Source organism: Drosophila eugracilis, unplaced genomic scaffold (genome assembly GCF_018153835.1).
Source record: "Drosophila eugracilis isolate 14026-0451.02 unplaced genomic scaffold, ASM1815383v1 contig_1765, whole genome shotgun sequence".
Lineage (NCBI taxonomy): Eukaryota > Metazoa > Arthropoda > Insecta > Diptera > Drosophilidae > Drosophila > Drosophila eugracilis.
The window spans coordinates 6,145,143-6,164,121 of record NW_024572605.1 but is presented as its reverse complement, the minus strand read 5'-3'; the positions used below and the strand labels follow the sequence as shown (position 1 = coordinate 6,164,121).

At 40.6% G+C, this 18,979-nt stretch overlaps 5 protein-coding genes across 7 annotated transcripts; 2 read left to right on the top strand and 3 right to left on the bottom strand.

Annotated features, from left to right (window-relative positions):
• Positions 1 to 5,504: 5,504 nt before the first annotated feature.
• On the bottom strand, positions 5,505 to 6,961 carry LOC108104762 (WD repeat-containing protein 89). Its single transcript, XM_017210997.2, has 3 exons — positions 6,856 to 6,961; positions 5,833 to 6,799; positions 5,505 to 5,778 (listed from the first exon to the last, which is right to left on the bottom strand). Exons 1-3 carry the CDS (start codon positions 6,881 to 6,883, stop codon positions 5,538 to 5,540), a joined length of 1,236 nt encoding a protein of 411 aa, XP_017066486.1. The 5' UTR covers positions 6,884 to 6,961; the 3' UTR covers positions 5,505 to 5,537.
• Positions 6,962 to 7,359: 398 nt separating this feature from the next.
• LOC108104760 (eukaryotic translation initiation factor 3 subunit J) lies at positions 7,360 to 9,131 on the bottom strand. The gene is made up of 6 exons (XM_017210995.2): positions 8,966 to 9,131; positions 8,688 to 8,776; positions 8,388 to 8,501; positions 8,044 to 8,332; positions 7,843 to 7,979; positions 7,360 to 7,786 (listed from the first exon to the last, which is right to left on the bottom strand). The coding sequence occupies exons 1-6, from the start codon at positions 8,979 to 8,981 to the stop codon at positions 7,724 to 7,726; spliced, it is 708 nt and encodes a 235-aa protein (XP_017066484.1). The 5' UTR covers positions 8,982 to 9,131; the 3' UTR covers positions 7,360 to 7,723.
• Positions 9,132 to 9,698: 567 nt separating this feature from the next.
• LOC108104783 (prenylated Rab acceptor protein 1) lies at positions 9,699 to 10,906 on the top strand. Its single transcript, XM_017211038.2, has 3 exons — positions 9,699 to 10,104; positions 10,164 to 10,370; positions 10,425 to 10,906. Exons 1-3 carry the CDS (start codon positions 10,022 to 10,024, stop codon positions 10,714 to 10,716), a joined length of 582 nt encoding a protein of 193 aa, XP_017066527.1. The 5' UTR covers positions 9,699 to 10,021; the 3' UTR covers positions 10,717 to 10,906.
• Positions 10,900 to 14,675, bottom strand: LOC108104780 (peptidyl-alpha-hydroxyglycine alpha-amidating lyase 1). 3 transcript variants are annotated; one of them, XM_017211030.1, is made up of 6 exons: positions 14,384 to 14,675; positions 13,980 to 14,157; positions 13,680 to 13,920; positions 12,858 to 13,357; positions 12,184 to 12,687; positions 10,900 to 11,692 (listed from the first exon to the last, which is right to left on the bottom strand). In XM_017211030.1, exons 1-6 carry the CDS (start codon positions 14,483 to 14,485, stop codon positions 11,523 to 11,525), a joined length of 1,695 nt encoding a protein of 564 aa, XP_017066519.1. In that variant the 5' UTR covers positions 14,486 to 14,675; the 3' UTR covers positions 10,900 to 11,522. The 3 variants fall into 3 exon arrangements, with proteins under 3 accessions (XP_017066519.1, XP_017066517.1, XP_017066518.1); XM_017211028.1 differs by having other exon boundaries at positions 12,253 to 12,687; XM_017211029.2 differs by lacking the exon at positions 10,900 to 11,692 and adding an exon at positions 11,701 to 11,811 and having other exon boundaries at positions 12,253 to 12,687; positions 14,384 to 14,672.
• A 219-nt stretch (positions 14,676 to 14,894) lies between these two features.
• On the top strand, positions 14,895 to 16,106 carry LOC108104784. Its single transcript, XM_017211039.2, has 2 exons — positions 14,895 to 15,200; positions 15,253 to 16,106. The coding sequence occupies exons 1-2, from the start codon at positions 14,969 to 14,971 to the stop codon at positions 15,417 to 15,419; spliced, it is 399 nt and encodes a 132-aa protein (XP_017066528.1). The 5' UTR covers positions 14,895 to 14,968; the 3' UTR covers positions 15,420 to 16,106.
• Positions 16,107 to 18,979: the final 2,873 nt, after the last annotated feature.

Genomic DNA, 18,979 nt, shown 5'->3' with positions numbered 1-18,979 from the left:
AAAAAAATAACCCAGTTCGCTAGTCCGTTAATTGCGCTGCCTGGACATATATGCCCCTCTAATCCCTTCGACATCATTATTATGTGTTTTTATGACTTTCTAATGAAAAGGGCAGAGGGACATGGGCCTGGACTAGGCTCGAAGCCAAGTCAAGCCCTCGGCTAATCCCAGCAAACAAACAAACAAAAACGAGTGCGATAGGATAGCGCGGAATTGATATATTGGAATCCCCTGACTTTGCAACCCGGTTTTCGGTATATAGTCAGGGTCCTTCGATCTCAACCTCCGAGCATTTCCCTTTAATTCCGTGCAATTGAAGACGAAGAAAGTAGAGCACAGCATGTTACCAAACTACGGCGATTGTTCAAGATGCTGCAATAAAATCTAACTCGAAAGTGAAACGAAGGGACTAAAAGCGAAAACTCTAAAATTGACTAATAATCTGGCTGATGGCAAAGGGATTAACACGGCACACACAGAGCGAGAGGAACCTTCGATCTGCGATCTGTCATTCTGCCATTCTCCTCCCATCTACGATCACCAAGATCTCTGTTTCTGTCCCAGTTTCTGTCCCGGTTGTTCTCATTTCCATTGTTATGCATTACCGGGTAACCAAGAAGGATATCGCGCTCCTGCGAGTTAGTTAAAATTATTGGGTTATATTGCGCCGCAATTTGCATTGGCATTAACTCGCCGAGGTGCCTCTTTGGGATCTACCTAACATTCCTACCACTACCACACCATACCATGACCTGGAAAAGGCCCAGCCAGACAAGCCTTCTTGACCGGTAAAGGTTCGTTCGAAACCCTACCCACAACCTACAACCTTGCCTATTGTCCAACGCCTTGGCCCTTTTGTCTTTGACTCCGTCCGTCTTGTGTCCGGAGAATGGACCGCTTGGGTTAAGTCGTCAAGCGATGCTGCGGCAGCGACAGTAAATACCCTTTATGGCGATCGGTTGGGTTGCTGGGTTGCTGGGTTACTGAGTTTCGGGTTAGGCGAAAGTGTCTGGCTGAAGAAGTACCTGCCCTTAACTCAATCCCAATACCTCGATCCGCAAACACTTTCGCATTTCTCCGGCTATAGCATTGGTCTACGGAGAATACTCGGAAGCGAATCCCTAGCCATTTGTTGCCAGTTTATTGCACATTCTGCACTCACAAAGCGCCGATCTCGCTGATTATGCCCGTCATCATTGGCAAGTAAATGGCCAACACACTAGACGAATTGTCCGCGCAATATAGAAATGCCAAAGAAAAATTCGCAAAACGCGTTGGAAAGGGCAAGGAAAAAGGCAAGAGAGTGCAAAAATTGGCAATAAAACGACGAAAACGAGGCAAATTATGCTTGATGATTGAGTAATTTCTGTAATAAAACAATTACAACAAAAAGGGGCCGAAAAATTTATGATGATTGCGACGACAGAATGGGTTGAGTAAGTGATTCAATGCTGAATCCTTAAAGGCTGACTACTTGGGCAGAATGCCATTTATTGCCTGATTTTTTATATTAATAGTGATTATGTGTTTGTTTCTTTAATATATATTTTAAGATTAGGTAAATTAATGCATATTATATGATACAAATTAAGGTTTTAAGATTTATTGAGAAGAAATGGTGAGACTGCTGGGAATAATCTCGAAACTTTCATTTCATTTTTCTTTTCATTTTATTTAAACAAATTCTTCATATGCAGACATTTGTTTCATTGTTAGGCTGTCAAAGTTTTTTAGTATATATTTTCTAAGTTTTTTGTTGGTTAAAAATAACCTTTGATAATTTTATAAATGATTTGTTAATACTTTTTATACATTTAAAAGATTTTATAGTTTCCTTTACACTTTTCGCTTAACTCCGCCTCAGATTTCCTATACCCCACTTCACTCTCTGCAGAAAGAAGTGGAGAAACATGCCATTTATTTTTCGGATATTAGAGCACATCATCCCTCGAATAAATGTGGTGGTTTCCATCCTCCACTTAAGACACAACTTTACTCCCCGCACTCAAATAACCATAAAATGTCTGAGGAGTGTATAACAACATAAGTAATTTAATTTTCTTACAAACATCATAAAAAAGTGGTTTCAGCTCTGAGAAGGCTTCCCAGACAATCGACAAATTAGCAGCGTTTATATGGGAATTATAAAAAAAAGAAGCTCTTGATGAAAGTTTAAGCAAAAGCATTGCCTCATCTCGCCAATGGTTATACAAGGCAGCTTCACTAGACTTGAACCCTGGAGATGTTTATGACACAACCCTGAGGGAAATCGAAACTAAAATTTTCCAATAATTGCCTATGACAAAACAAACTGGCATATATTTTATGCCTAGCTCGGGGGAAAAGGAACGACCTCATAAAAATATGAATGCCAAAGCAGACAAATGGATCTTAAAAACGAGAGCAGTCTGAGTTATGGCCACAATTACAGGTAAGTAGAGCGCTAACCTTGTCCGCGCTCTTCCAGGAGCCCAACATAAAAACCCGTGAAGAATTAAAAAATTAGAGCAGTTCGCTGGGTTCGGGGAAAAAAACTAGCGCAGCGAAAAAATCAAACAATGGAAACAAAAAACGTGATCTACTTTCCTAATACGGCCGACGTGGACCGTCGCTATGGTCCTCGCGGCAGGACACTACCGCATTCCGCGAACTAGATCGTCGGACCCATAAAAATCTGCATATACCATAATTCCATCCAGAATTTGTTTGGCCCGGAACAAAGGAGCATGGCTGAGGAGGAAATGGAAACGGGGCCATAAACCATAAAGAGAGCAGGGCATAACAAAAAACTGATCTAGTTTTCTAATGCAGCGAGGTCGCTCTCGATTTCCCTGCCGCGATCGAGGTTCCTTCGTTCCTTCGTCATCGTCGTTTTCGTTGTCCTGCGGTTCCGCCGAAGGTGCACCAATAAAAAGGCGCGTCCGCTTTGCTTGGCTTGTTTGTCCCAAAGTCCTACCTAGTTTTTATTCTTTTATATTTTTTTTTTTTCGGTCCAATTTTTAGTGGAAATTCGAGCGTGCAATAAAACGGACGCATGTCCTTCCGAATGTCCGCATGTCCGTTCCCGCTGGACAACGACTAACTGCCGTAATTAGGAGGTTTGTAGGGCAGGCATATCCGAGGATCGAGGCAGGGAAAAACTGTGACAATGGTAAAAACTCATAAAAAGAGCAACAAAGTGGCCTAGAAAGAAAAAAAATTGGCTCGCTTTTTGTCGAACAAAAAGAGGCCACAAAAAGCGTCCACGAGCCGTTAGCCCGGCCCTCACAATCGGGCCAAATAATTAGGTGAGCGATTGTCTGTCCTTTGTGCTGTCCAATGATTAGCGGTTTCTTTTTTAGGATAATGTTTTTGGAGAGGAGGGATTTTTAGGACCATCATCTTGGGAAACTATCAATGAGGGAAAACTGAAAGATAAGAACGTAAATATATTAATTAATTAATTGATTTGATTTATTAGGTATTTGATAAAAGGTTACATTACTCTAAAATCATAAAAAAAAACACACATAAAAAACTAAACAAATATTATATATTTATCAATACATTAACTTCTAATAAATTGTATATCTAAATATTATTTTTGCAGAACTCATTTGCTGAGTTTTAACTTTTACAGGCCCATAAAAATGTTTGATTTTCTGGATAAGAAACGCAAACGCATCTTGTAAATGTTATCTAGTTATTAATAAAAGGTTAAATGTTAAAAGTTAATAAGCATGCTCTTTTATTATAAGGACCCAACTTTGATGACCAATCCAGGGCTATTTTTTATAGCAAGGTAAAACCATTTGATAGATGCAAATTGAGGCATCTGTGACAGACTCCCCACGGGTGGCCAAATCAATCGGACACGTTTACTATAAATACAGCGCATTGCGGTCTCTCTGGCAATTCAATTGAACCTGTGACCAATTCGGATTCGGGCGAAGAAGAGCGGAGGAGCAGCAGGAGCTCGGGGTCAGATTCGCCAACAAACGCTGTTGGAAAGCCGCAAAATGCAGGGTCACAGGACACTGGAGGGGGGCAGCCTGAAAAAGGACTCAAGACATAGTCCTAGGAGGAGTGCAGTAGCAGTAGTCCACCGCACTGACGAATCACATCAAAGTGGAACACTGAGCCGAAGAATCGGACTCAGGGTCAGGCATCCTGCTAACAGACATGTCAAATCACAGAAAAACAACGACGACAGGACACTGTGTGCCGCCAAAGGAGCCAAACATAGCATAGGGACCAGAAAGAGAAAGAAGTAACTGCACAAACAGCACATCGACTTACCGCAGCAAATTCGCGCTGACTGTGCGAGAACAGCGGGGCACACCATAATATTTTGGTTGCTCGACGAAATCTTCGGCCGGAGAACGGAAGACTCCGGTTTCGAAGGAATTCCTCGCAGTCAGAGCCTTTATTGATGGGCAATTAGCCACGGTGAGTGGCGGTTTCGAGTGAGCTGCAGGACTCTGGCTACTCCGTCTCCGAATGGGACCCTATTCGCGTTGGATTCGCTCGGCAGGAGTAAACCCACAGCTTCAGTGGCGGCGGCGTCGAGATATCTTTCTAGGTTTCCATTTCCATTCCCATTCCCATTTCTGTTTCTGTTTCTGTAAATTTGAGAAAATTAAGTCGTTCCGGTTGTGCCCGTTTTTAGGTGGTACTTCTGTAGCAATTTTATTTGTATCGTAGGTGTTGTATTTGTCAACATTTAGACTCTGAGACTCGGAAATCTGGGATATGGACAGGCAGGCAGTGGCAGAGGATTAGTCCGATTTGTGGGCACGGATTCGAAATGCCTACTGCAGCACTAATTGGGCCGCTCTCTGTGCGAAGGGATGTATGGAATGGTTGGTGGGAGGGGCAGGGGCCGTTCTAAGGATGCGTTTATCTGCGCTGAGGATGTGCTAATTTTTTTGTACCCAGCATAGCACAGCTTGCAAACGGAAAATGAGCAATGAGTGCACAGGTTAGAGGGTAAATGGAATAGTTATCGCCGGTGGTAGGGTGGTGGTGGGTTTTTCTCATGGCAAATGATATAGAAATATTTTCTAAGCCTTAAACAATATTGATTTAAGCTATAACAATGTATTAACTTAAGCAGAATTTTTTAAACAATTTACAAATGTCGGAAATACATTTTTGTAAGCTTTAAAAATATATTTAAAATTCATTTTTTTAAATTTACAAAAATAAGTATATAATGAATATTTAAAATATTCAAATGTAATTTATCTAATTTGTAATTTGCTTATTACTTAATAATAATTAGTTAATTCAAATTTATTACCCTCAATTCATGTAGATGTAGATATTAAAACATGTAGGCAAAAAAAGTGATACCAAAAGTATGCTACTCCTTCTTCATTAAACGTAAGCCTGTTACGTCAGTGACCCTATTTCACATCAGCGAGTCTCTGTCAGCCAGAAAACATCAACGTATCAAAGTAACCTGGTAAAATAGTAACGTTTCCACATCTTACTCCCAAAGTTGCCAGACTATCAAATAAATGTAAATTACTTAAATTCTTTATTTATAAAAAAATTTAATATGGAGCCTGCTTGCGAGACTTCTTTTCCTTCTTGACCTTAAGCTTATCACTGCTGACGCTTGCCCCGCTTGATTCCTGTGTCCAAACTGTAACAATGCCGGACTCGCCACCTGTTAACAGTAATCCCCTCTTGCTATCAAACAAACTGTCTCTAACGATTTGCTTATTTCCCTGAAAATTGGCCAACGGCTGCAAACTTTTTTTCGATGTTACGCTCACGGATCGCAGGATCTCCCTGAAAAATATTTAGTTAGTTTGATTCTAGAAAAATAACTGTTATGAAACACACCCTTTGTTGAAATTTGTGCCCGCTAGTAGAAAGACTCCTCCGTCCTCCTGGTTATGGGCACTAATCAAGTTGAAATTTGCTGCCTTTTTCCGCCTAATAGCCTCTGTGACATAAGACCGCTCAAAGGAGGCTACCTCGTCGCCTTCCTCACTTTCGTAGCTCTTAAAATCACCAGTGTTCGTGATGCAGGATATGATGTCCTTGTCGTAGACATTTTTGTGCCACTCCAGGCGGCCCACACTGCTCTCCGTGTTAAAGGTATTGAGCAAGGCCTCATCCTCGTCCGCCTCCTTAACATCAAATATGTTAATAAGTCCGTCCACGCTGCCCGTGGCCAGAAGATCAGGGTTCTGTTCATGAAACCGGACCGAGGTGATATCGCCCTCGTGGCTGTCACAATAGACTCCCATTTGCCGACGCTCCCGGACATCATAGAACAGCAGGAACGAGTTGTTGTGAAACTGTTCGGTGCCACAGCATATAATTCGACCATTGCCGTTCCTGTCAAAACACGTGATGGACTTGGGCACCGGAGCAATCCCCTCATTCTGGGTGTATTTAAACCTTGCTTGCTCTCCCTTCAGACGCAGATCATAGAGGCGCACATAGCCATCGGTGGTGCCCACCAGGACGTTATGTGGTCCCTCATCAAGAAAGCGCACACCACAAACGCTTACTGGTTTCGGACAATCTGTAGGCGGCAAGAAGCTGAAGTTGGCTAGTTTTCCAGCGCCTGCATCCAGGTTGTAGATATGAACGGCGGAACTAGATAATCCGGCGGCAATCCGCGTGAATCCCTGATCTGCTGACAGATTGAGCACATATTCTCGCTGCAAGGAAACACCGGTTTCATCATGTGGCCTGTACTGGTGTTGAAATAAAGCTGCAAGCTCCTGAGCGCTACAAGTATCCTCGTCGCCGATGTCTTCCTCGTCTTCGGAGTCCGGCAGCTCCTCTTCGGCCGCCTCTACAAGGATAAAGGGTTTTTAATGCCGTTTATGAAGATATAAAAACTTGTTAAACCTTGGCAATACTTGTTAAAATCCGTCATTCTTGTTGGTTGTTGATAACTCGCACGTGTGTCGAATTACGACAGCGATGGTAATCTGGCTAGTTTGGAGCTGACTGAAAGTTAGATAAATTCAAAAAGATGGACAAAAAGGAAATAAGAAACTACGATAAGAAACAATTTCATTCCATTTTTTAACTCATGAAAACGTTGAAATCATGAAATAAATTAGTTTACAAGTAGTTTAGTGACACAAACTCAAATTAGCTACTTATTTGGTAGTCTGTTTCAAGCCAAAGCAAACAACATTACTTTTAATTCTTCTTCTTGCACCTACAAACAAAACCATTCACAGCGAATTACCCTAAGGTTAGGGTATCCACTCTCCAAAAGTTGAAGACGGGAACTATGATCAATAGATAATCAATGCATTTTTATTCAATACATGGGAACTCCTTGATTCTTTCATAAAAATACGGATTCTGAAAGCGATTAGAAATTAATAAAGTAAACCAATATTTTCTATTTTACTGTTTAATATCGATTCTGTACTTTTATTCTTTATACAAAAGTTAATTTCACAAGAAGCCATTCCGAATACGACATATGCAGTTGCCATAAGTCAGTTGCCTAAATATTCTTTCGGTTTGGAGTTGGATTTGCATTTTCGTTGAGGTTTCTTGATTGCCTGACTTGACTTGACTTTTTTTTGTGTTCTGTATGGTCATATAAATATATATGTACATATTTATATAGGTTCTGCTATTTTATATTCAACAAAGGACTCATATTCCTGCGCAGCATCTCTAACAAGAAGAACTGTTCAACAAGCAACTATGTATTCAATAATTATATATATGGGGGCTACTTTATAAATCCTATTCACATGAAGTCGTCATAGTCTCCAGTGAAGTCATTTCCGTACTTTTGGTAATCGTCAATGTCCTGCGAAAGTATACAATTAGTAATTAATAAATATAAAGTGAATTCGAAACACTCACATCGTTGTTATTGCGAAGCGTGACCTTGCCCTTTCCCTTGCCAGCGGGCTTCTTGGCATTGGCCTTTTCCAGTTTCAACTTTTCCGAGTGCAAGATCTCCACGTTCATTTTGACCTTTTTAATGTCAGTGGCACTCACTTGATAAGGTAGAAAATCAAATCAGATAAGGAGTATTCGGGTGTAAGCCAACTAATCACTCACGATTTATGCATAAGCTGCGCACTAGGTCCTCAACGAACTGTGGAAAATGCTCCGATTCGCGTAACTGGGATACCTTCCAGCTAAGCGTGGCACCAAACTCCTTGAACTCCTCCTTGCTCTCTGGATTGAAGGCGTCCAGGCCGCCGCACGTACTCGTCACGCCGAAAGCATCCTGAGCATGCTTGAGGTCCGAGGCCTCTTGAATCTTTTGCAGGCGTAGTTTCTCTGCTAGTTTTTCCGCAGGCGTAAGGTTGGCCAATCGTTGCTCCTCAGCCTCTTCCTCCAGGCGCTGTGGAGAATAACAATTTAGTAAGAAGTCAAAGAACAGGAAGAGGTCTACCTACCGCTTGCTGCTCCAGTTTGGCCTTAAGCGCTTTGCTAGGCTTGGGTTTGGTTGGGGCTTCTGTTTTTGTGGGCTTCTCCTCGTCCCTTTTTTCTTCTTCATCTTCCCAACTGTCCTATGGGTTAAAAATAAACAAAAGATCGGATCAGTTTGCTGCGAAAGTGCACACGTGTACAGCGAAATGAAAGTGAAACCGAGTGCACGAAAACAAGTTTTGATCGCTTGCTTTTGTTGCTGTTCAGTTGACTATTTTGCATATAGCATTGCTTTCGGTATCAGTTAATTTTTTGAAGTAACGCACCTTGATATCCTCATCCTCGTCCTCGCCCTCCCACTTGTTTACGCTGGCGGCATTCGGGCGGATGACTACTTCACTGTCTGCTGCAGATTCTACCAGATCACAGAAAAATGAAGAAATTAAAAGGGGTTTCGAATACGGTTAGCTGGCAATGGCTAAAAATACTCATCAAGGCTGGTTGCATGGCACTCCAACAACAACAACCACGACAGCGACCACGTTTATTGTCCGCCGCAGATGACGCACCGCCCACGCTCTCATCCACACCCACTAAAACTCACCCCAATCGTCGGCCATATCTGCGGATTTGTATATATATCTGCGGGATTTGTGCTTTTAAGTAATTTTGTGCTAGGATCGACTTAGTTCCAGCCTTGCACCGATTTCGGGAATTTTCCAAAAACCAAATACGTGCAATGTGACCGAAGCGCGACTGGCGTAAGAATGCGGGAACAAAGCGAACGATAGGCAGTTGGTATCGAACATTTATAACGCTGTTTTGAATGAATTATCAAAAACCGTTTTTTTGTTTGTATTTTTTTGAATTTAGAAATATTAACTTTTCTGTGCGCCTTGCCCTCATGTAATCGCAAAAGTTCCCTAAGCCGTTCAATGTAATTTTAAGTTGTATACATGTGTAAGAAAAAATAGATGACAGATTGTTTTTTTCGACCTTATTATTTTTACGTACTAATTATTTCAATCGTTTCAAAATACTCATCCTCAATAAATTAATTTTTGTTCGTTAATAATTATTTACTTGGAAAGATTTTGGAAATATTACTGTTACATTTAAACAAAAACAATTTCTGCGAATTTATTTATGATTTATTTAATTTGTTTATCCTATAATAAAAATATGTATAATTCAGTTTTTACGATTTTTAGATTTAGGGATTTTAAAAAATAATTCATTTAAGACCTATTAAGAATAATACATTTATATAAGTTAGTAAAATATTATCAGAAAAGGTTTGTTTTCTTTGCCTTGTTCTAGTAAATTGGCACATTAGCAAACTCTGGTCACACCACCCAATTCTATCTTAGAACTATCTGCCACATCAGATTTTTTCAAACCTTGTGTATTGTTTCTCAAAATAAAAACAATGTCATAGCAAATTAAGAGTGAATTGTAGTATCAACATCGAAAGCAGCTGTTAGTCTCGCGTCGTCCCCATGTAGAAGTAACTCCAAAGTAACTCCTCGCCGTCGCTTAAACGCTACAGCATCCAAAAAATAGTTCTCGAACGAAGGGGAACGAATGCGAAGATATACATAACACTAGTAGTACGCCCACGTCTTAGTATTAGGAAGAGGTTAAAAAACTTTATCCCGAAATGGCTCAAGCAAGCGTAAACTTATCTGGGAACATGCAGCAGCCAGTGGCTCCTGGAGGCAGGTTCTCTGTGGACCTTAATAGGTTAGTGACATACGTATAACAAAAGGAGTATCTAAACTTATTCCCCATATCACCCATAGCCTTCCAAGCCTATCCAACCTGCCATCACCGATGCAGATATTCCAAATGGTGCGCAACTCCCTTCGACCCTGGATGGTCTTCTTTAACATCAACAACTTCAAAACCGCCGTCAGCATGCAGCGGCTGAACAACCGGGTTGTTCGGAATCTCTCCTACTTCCAGGCCAACTATGTCTTCATCTTCTTCGTACTGATGATCTACTGTCTGTAAGTGGAACCAATCCTTGCTAAAGATATATATCTAATGGTAATCTCCTAAAGCATTACTGCTCCCTGCATCCTGCTGGTCATCGCGGCCGCGGCATTCGGTTGCCACAAGCTGCGCATGCGCAATAGCAACATCACCGTTATGGGACTTCAGTTGACGCCCAGTCAGCAGATCATAGCTCTCAATCTGGCCACGGCGCCCGTGCTTTTCCTGGTGGGTGCAGGCTCAGTTCTCTTTTGGACGCTGGGCGCCTCCTGTTTTGTAATAGCGATGCACGCTATCTTCTACAACATCGATGCTATTGTGACGGAGGAGAACGAGGGGTTCCTTGCCCAGGTTGTTTGATTGTCAGCCAGAGGCTGAAGCGTAGGTCTCTTGGGATCAGTACAACCTGGGACAAGTATGAGGAGGAGACATATTCGCCAATATGGGGCCTTATTAGTCGTACAGTATGCAATATAAACTATTTATAAAGAACTCTAGTTAAGTTTTAGCAGCAGACAATGAATAAACAAAATACACAAGCTGTGACAGATTCATAAGACTATATTTTATTTGGCAAATCAATCGCAGATGATGAGGTGCATTCGGCGGAAAACTTTGAAAACTTTATTCTAACAACAAATTAAAATAACTATTTGGACTAAGGCTGCGGCGTACTATGCATCTAGATATATCTCAGTTAACCTCGAGCTCATGACTTGTCCGATAAAACATATTTATAAAAAGCCTACATCTTTAAACTCTTGATTTCATTAAGTTGAATATATTTTTCTCTAATTTAGAGATAAGCGACTAAAGTCGGTGGAGCTCTTAGGTACCCAAAAAGGGAAATAGGAAATTTAATGTACCTTTGGTATTCCTATCCTATTAAGTATACTGTATGGTGTTTTTAAAGGCCTATCTCATTTTAAGTTAAAATAAAATATTACTAAAAGAATATATATTACAAATGGTTAGGCAACCTTAAATAAAATCGAAAATAAATATCACCTCTCGGAATTATCTGCGGAATGCACCTCTTTTAAAAGGAATATAAAATCACAACAAAAAGACACGTAGCACGAGTACAACTAAGTCGGAATTTCAATGAGGTACAGGTAGTTAGAACTAGGAATGCTTCGTTATCTGCTTAAGTCTTGGTCCTTCGCCTAGGCGAACTGTGCGCTCGCCAGCGTCTTTGTTTCCTGCTCTTCATCACTGGCATTCTGGTCCAGCTTTTCAAATCCATTGCGATCACGATCGAGCAGTCCGCCTAGCTTGAAGCCTTCGCTTTTCTCCCACGCGTGACGACGACTGCGGGCTCCAAAGGGGAAACAACCTGTGGGATATGTCGGGATTACGGATTAACTAACAATTGTCATGAGATTCACTGGCACAGAAACACAGAGAGATGTCTTTCCCTTTTAGCTCATGCATAGATCTGCGATCTGGCGTGCACTGAAACAAACCGAAAACAAAAACAGAATACACTTAAAGATAAACATAATTTTTGTAAATATGCTTATGTATTTTGTATATAAGGTTTGTGTTATAATATCGAACACTAAATGTGATACAAATTTTAGTTACAACAAAATGTAATACAAAATGTAATTTTAAAACCAATATTGAACACAAGTAAATTGGACATGCTGTGTAATGTACGACACCAAAGAAAGCGGGAATGTGGCCGGATAAGGAGATTCAAAGGTTAACTTAAAGGTAAACCAGTTCAAACTTATAAATACAGAACACAAATACAGTTAAGTATACGTGACAGCACAACACAGGACATTGAGTGAATGGTTAGCACTGTTGATCAGCACAGACTCTGGTTAGAAGCGGTCAGCTTGCGGTACACCAGGTCGCTGGGTGGAGCGGAACTGGTTGCTTGATTACCTCGTTTCCTCCGCCGGGCGAAAATTAAAGCCAGTGCAAAGGTAGAGCCAGCGAAGAGGAGCATTAGTGATGCCACAAGAATGGCCTTGCCGCTGGGATGGTGCACTGTCTGTGACGGCGCCTGTTCATCTGCCACAGCCTGGCTAATAGCGCTGCTGGGGGCGTCCTTGGTGGCCGACAAGCTCATTGGCTTGACCAGCGACCTATGCACAAACTTGTGGATACGCATGGGATTCAGCTCCGCCACATATATCTCGTTGCCATCGGCTGTGACGGCCACGTCGTGTGGGTTCTTGAACTCCAGGTTATTGGGACCAAACTTCGATACCAGCTGTTTGCTGCGCATGCTTAGCACGAAACCGTGCACCTCGTTGTAGTGCTCGGGATGAATGCCCAACTCGGCGGTGGGTCCGTTCACAATGACCAGCTGACCACCTGTAGCGGAAAGGGGATAAACATATTTAGGGGAAAGACATATAAAAAAGATGAAAATTAAATCGAGAATCTCTGCGACGCTGAATGAATTTTGACGACACGTCAAAACGTCGAAAGATTCTTATGACACCTCATTACAACCGACACCAGGAGAAGATTGATCCACTCACCCGCTGCCGGGGTGTAGGCCATGCTGAAAAGGCGGTCCCCTATCAGCTGGTTGTGGTACTGTGAGTGGAATGTGCCGTTGCTGGAGAGAAAACACTGAACGCGCCCGTTCTCCCTGTCTGCAGCGCAGAGAAGATCTAACTCTGGTACGAGGGTTAGAGCATGGGGAATAGCGAAGAAATTCTGAGGCGCCACGTCGTAGGAGATTCCCGAAAAGGTATTCTGTCCCCAAAAGAGGATAAGCTGGCCTGCTCTCGAGTACTTAAGAATTCGGGCGTTGCAATATCCATCCGCCACAAAGAAATCGCCGTTATCAAGCACTGCTACCGAGGTGGGCTTGCAGAATTTTCGAAGGGTGCCAGGTTGGAAGGCCTCGCCTAGAGTGAGCAGCGGTTTTCCATCGCCTCCGCGTGGTGGGAACTTGAATACTTGGTGCATGGCCACGTCCGTTACCCAAACGTTGTCCTCGGGGTCCACGGTCAGGCCATGTGGCATGTAGAAGCTGAGAATAAAATGAGATTTATTTACTTTAAATACATACAAAACCCCGCTGTTATTCTAAACGCCCTCTCTGACTTTTATTTATATTATATATTACAAAAATGGTAATGCAAAATTCCTTTTAATTGCCAATTCCATTTAAATGCACCAGATAATTATAATGCTAAAGACTGTACTATAAACAAAAATCAAAGTTCGCGTAAACAAAACATGTGAGCTGAAAATTACTGTAACCAAATGTAGATTTCAGTTTAAAAATCAGAAACATTACTTCTCTAATATATAATGAAAACATGACAAAATAAGATTGTATAGCTACTTACAAGTTCTTGCCCCAGTCGTATTGCACTTTTCCTGTTGAGGGTTTCAGTGCTAGGATGGTACTCTCCCTGATAGGTCCGCGGTACTTCTCCTGGTACTGGTTCCTGTTGTCAAAAGTGGTCTGTCCCCAGATGCGGTCCACGCGATGGAAAATTACAACGTTGCCGGCTTTGTCGAAGCTCACCGCTGTGACAGCTCCGAGCTTGACATTGTTTGCCGGCCAGGCATTCTGATAAACGTAAGCTGGGAATAACATTTAAGAGTATTACAGGGTATTCGGTTATAAATGAATGTTCACTCACTGTTGTTTAGCTTAGCCAGCTCAGTCTTGACATCTGGAATCGTTTGTTTGGGTGGCTGTGGCCAATTAAGCTGCGTGACCCCTGATACTGCCCCGGATCCTTTGAGAATCTGCTGCAGGCGCTCGTTGTTGTTGCTGTTGTTGTCCACATTAGATAGATAACGAGGCGAACTTTGAGTCTGAATAGTAGATTTAAAATTAAGATTAGCAAAGGGTAGGGAAAATAAATGCCACGGAGCACCCAGCAACCCACGCACACACGCAAAATACATACAACTGCAGTTAAATCAATATGGCAAACATCTGCACATATTGGAAACATATGTTTCCGTGTGTCATAGATCGGTAGGGTTCTAAAAAAAACTCTACAACTAGATAAAACCGTGCTTATCTCTTTAGATTTACCTGTGACACTGCTGGCCGAAGGAAGAGGAAGAGATGGAGGAGTAGGCAACAGATTGCCATGGATTTGCTGCCCAGGCATTTGGCTCTGTCGGTGGAATGCATTGCTTCGATTTCCTTGTATATATATAGCTCTACGACTTCTGGTCGAGATCCAGTCCGGTGTAATAATGCACGTAAACAAACGTCTAGTCTCAAAACTACAGAATTACTTATGACGCGGCCATCTTTGCTTGCGAATGAGATGCGATGTGAGCAAAGGCGCAGGTAGACCGAATTTGTAGGGGTCCGCGCTGTGCACTTTTAATGTTATACAAGTGTGACCAAATTTGATGTGGGAATAATTATTAGACGCCCTTAAGAAATTAACGATGGGCGTATTGTAAACAAATATATTCCCAAAAAAAAAATTGACAACTGAATTTGTTTATATTTCCCAGGAATGGGAAATATTTGTCCTACTTCAGACCCCACTCTACGCCCCTGGTTAAACAGCTGTCCATTACGCGTTAGTGCATTATTGACTCTTTAGCATTTTTGTTTACTTCCGCGTTTTGTTTAGTATTGTTGTTAAAAAACACTTGCAAAATGTCGCAAACAGATCTGGACAAAAGCATTGAAATAATATCGAAGACTGAGGAGTTGGCTGACAAGATCATGGTCAATAAGCAAGAATTGACGGTGATGGATAAGCGACGCCAGCAGACTCGAGAGGCAATGCGGCTAATGGAAAAGTCAGAGGACAAGAAAGTTTGGATCACAATTGGCAGCATGCTTGTAAAAATGGAACGGAATAAGGCCCTTGATCTGTTAAAGAAAGGTAGATTACACTTTTACATATATATTTCAACACTTACTAGGATTCTCCACAGATCAACAGCAAATTGAACAACAAATCAACCTGATTTATTCAGACCAAAAAGTTTTGGTCAATAAACATCGCGATTTAGAGTTTAAGTCACCGTTCTCGGGTACTAATCTCAAACCACTAGGAAAAAAGGAGTTCGACGCTCTAAAAGCTAATCTACCATTGCTGTGAAAATAGTTACTTGATTAAATCTTTATAGTTTAAAACCTCTTATTTCCTTTGGGCTGCAAATCATGACTAATGAAGGAGCGGGAAAATGTTTGACTAATCGTTATTTTCATAAATTTAAATTCGTTTATTTTAAGATGTGTGTTTATAAAATACATTTCGTTCGTTATACCTATGTGTGAACAAACTGACGTGTAGAGCATTAGCAGTCCTTTAATATGAAGATAATATTTAACTTCAGGAAGATGGAATACTGAAAAATAATGAAATTAAGTCCATGAATTCTATAATTAAGTATTATGTGTTAAAATGTATGGTATCTTCCGAAAAATTCAACATTTTCTAATTTAATTTTCACATCATAATTTTGTGTTGGCGCCTTACATATATCGTAAACAATATATCGGCACATTGCCATCACCAAGTGTGACCATATTCCCAGACGAGTGTGACCCAACCGCTCAAAGCTCCCGCAGCACATTTGTTGTAGCGCTCCGTCGTTGTTGACTTGTTTCGTCGTAGGCTCCGATTGGACCGATCTGATCAGACTTTGAATCGATCGCATTGATTTCGAAACGCAGACTCTTAATCGGAAACTAGCCGAATGTAAAAGATCAGATCGAAAAACCGTTGACAATATAATCTGTAATATATATAATAAAAAGGCTACAAAAACGTGCGCTCTTACGTCGGTCGCGTGAGTGTGTGTGTGAGTGAGTGTGTGTGGTGAGTTCTCCTCTCCAATCCCTCTCACCCTCCCCCTTCGCCCACGTTTTGCTCCTCAGCGCGCAAAAGTAAATTTTAGTGCAAATAAATTGCTTTGCTTATCTCGAAGCGCGCGCTCGCATGATGAACGCAAGTGTGTGCGTCTGTGTGTGTGTGTTTGTTGGGAGTGAGTGTGCGAGTGTTGTTAATTAATTTACAAAAGTCGCTCCTGTTTGGCGAACACACCAGAAAACAATAACAACAACACAACAGAAAAGGCAGCAAGAAGTGCGAAAACGAAAGAAAAACAAAAACAAACGACCTAACGGTAGTTGCATGTGGGCCACTTCGCCCACCCAACCCACCAACCCTCCCCCCGCAGGCGGAAAACGAAAGTTCTTTTACATGTAGCACAACCAACAACAATTTACAGAACAGGGAGAGAAAAAAGAGCAACGCATGAGAGAAAGAGAAGAGAGGGAGAGAGCACCAATGCAAGAGGGAGAGCCATTTGGCCTTGAACTTGCGACGGTAAGTTGAATTTAGCCTTTCTGTTTCTGCCACTTTTTCCACCTTTTCGATTGCACTTCTTGTAATGGCTGAGTCCAAAAGTCGATAGCATTTTTACTGGCCATTTAGAATCATCTAGAAAGCTAAAATTATATGATATAAAGTTCTAGCACCTGCATATAACTCTCCAAATTTATTAAACTTTTGACTTGGAAGAACAAACAAAATCGTTAGTGAACCGTAAACCTTTGCCTTTATTTTAGGGATCCGCAAATTATACATACTTCCATATCTATATTTAAAGTAAAGTATAAAAAAGTATTAGATTGTACCCACAATCTATTCCATAATGCAGTTTTATAAACTCGAATTTCCCACTTAATAGTTTTGTTTTGCATACCAGATTGGTTTATCCAAATGCAGCAAAGAACTAAGTGTCTGTTCCTCTACACTTTCTGTTTATTTTTCTTTTCTCAATGAAGCGACAATTGAGGGGCAGGCTAAAGAGACTAAGTCACAAGAAAAGGAAAAAATAATCAAGAGGCAGGCGGACATTGCCTCCCCCACTTACACTGTGCGAAACATACTCAATTATTAGCTCACATTTTTGCATTGTGTTCGTGATGGTGAGAAAAACCCAATGAAACGCTATTACAAAATCACTGCTCGGGTAACTGGGTTTTTCTTCGATAATTTATTGTAATTGTTTTATTTGCATGCTAAATGTTTAGTGCAAATATTCCATTGGGTCTGGAAAATCTGCGATACATGAATTGAATTTGCACAATCACGATACTAAGGCGATCTTTAAAATAAGATTATTTATCTTTTTTTAACGAAATCTTCTTAAATGCCCAACAGAACTATTTAGCTATATTCAATATATCAAGATCTCGAAAGAAATTTCCTTACTATTTCCATAACTTCTAATTTAGTGACTCAGTTTGGACATCAACTATTAAACCCTAACCTATCTATAAAGATGAAATCGATGGAAAATTCCTTTTAAGTACTAATTGTATTGATGTTTGATGAGCAACGAATACACAAGCTTAGAAATGAAATACGATAAGATAGTTAAATCTTTAAACTTAAGGCTCTTAACGTAAGCCACCAGAGTTATTCACAACCCTTTTTTACCTGTTAGCACATGCAAACATCGCTTATTGAGCTATTGTCATTTTTTATGCCATAATATAATTGTTCAATAAGCTTACAAGCAAAGGCAGAGCAAACAAAAAGCAAAAAAATAAAACAAGTTTTCAAAGTACACGAAAAATTGAGAATGTTTGTTTTGTTGTTGTCTTTGTCAACTTCTAATACTCCATATGTGTATGTATAGATGTATGTACACAGGTATTTGAGCTTTAATATAATTTGTAAAAATATGCGAATTAATGTTGCTATGGAGAAAAAACAAGTTTCAACCGATTTGTTAAAATTTCGTTCGTGATTAGAGGAAGTATGCGATTGACTCAGCCAAATGGAACGCAGCAAGTGCTAGGGAAATGCACGTGTTATTGGCCAATTGATAAGGCCAAATTGGCAGCAAAGTTAAAAAATTTTCTAGTTAAGGATCTGCAGAAACTCCGTCTTGGAAGTTGTTGAGGAATTTTTCGTTTCGCTTTTGTAAAATATTGCCGGCCAGGCCTGATTAATTATGGCTTGTCCGCTGTAGTTGTCGTTCAAAATGCTCAACTAGGCGTCGTCTATATAGATATAGTATGTGTGTCTGTATGTAATAATATAAGGTTGTGTGAGTGTGAATTTAATGGGTGTGTGTGCGAGGGGCGGGCGTCCAGTTGAGTCCGGTTTCGTTTCGTTTGGCAGTTGCAAGTGCAGCACGGCGCTTGAAATACTCTTGAAGAAGGTTTATGGTTGTACTAAGAAGTAAGCTAAGCTAACATATCATCATATCAGCGATGTAGAGAATGAGATAATTTATGTCGGGAAAATGTAAAGGATAAAATATTCCGAAAAGTCAATATCACTTTAAACCTCTTACTAAGAAAGTTTTTAATGCTTTTCAGTATAAATTATTTGAACACTGTAGGTATGACTTAAGAAATCCGATGTACAAATATAAACAAATTAAATAAATAAAATCAAATATAACATTAATGTGCAAAGTCAATATTGTTTACTTAAAGCTAAATGTATGATGTATGACTATGTTTATGTAATAGGAAAATAACGAAAGTTTGTTTCATTTAATAATGTTTAAACAAACCTATTAGGGTATTTCTAGTGTCGTATTGCCAAATTGTCGTATCTTTCTGGTTCCGCGTTGGTTTTGATATTGTATTTTTGAAATTTCAGGCACGTTGCAGGTAACTACAATGGAGGCA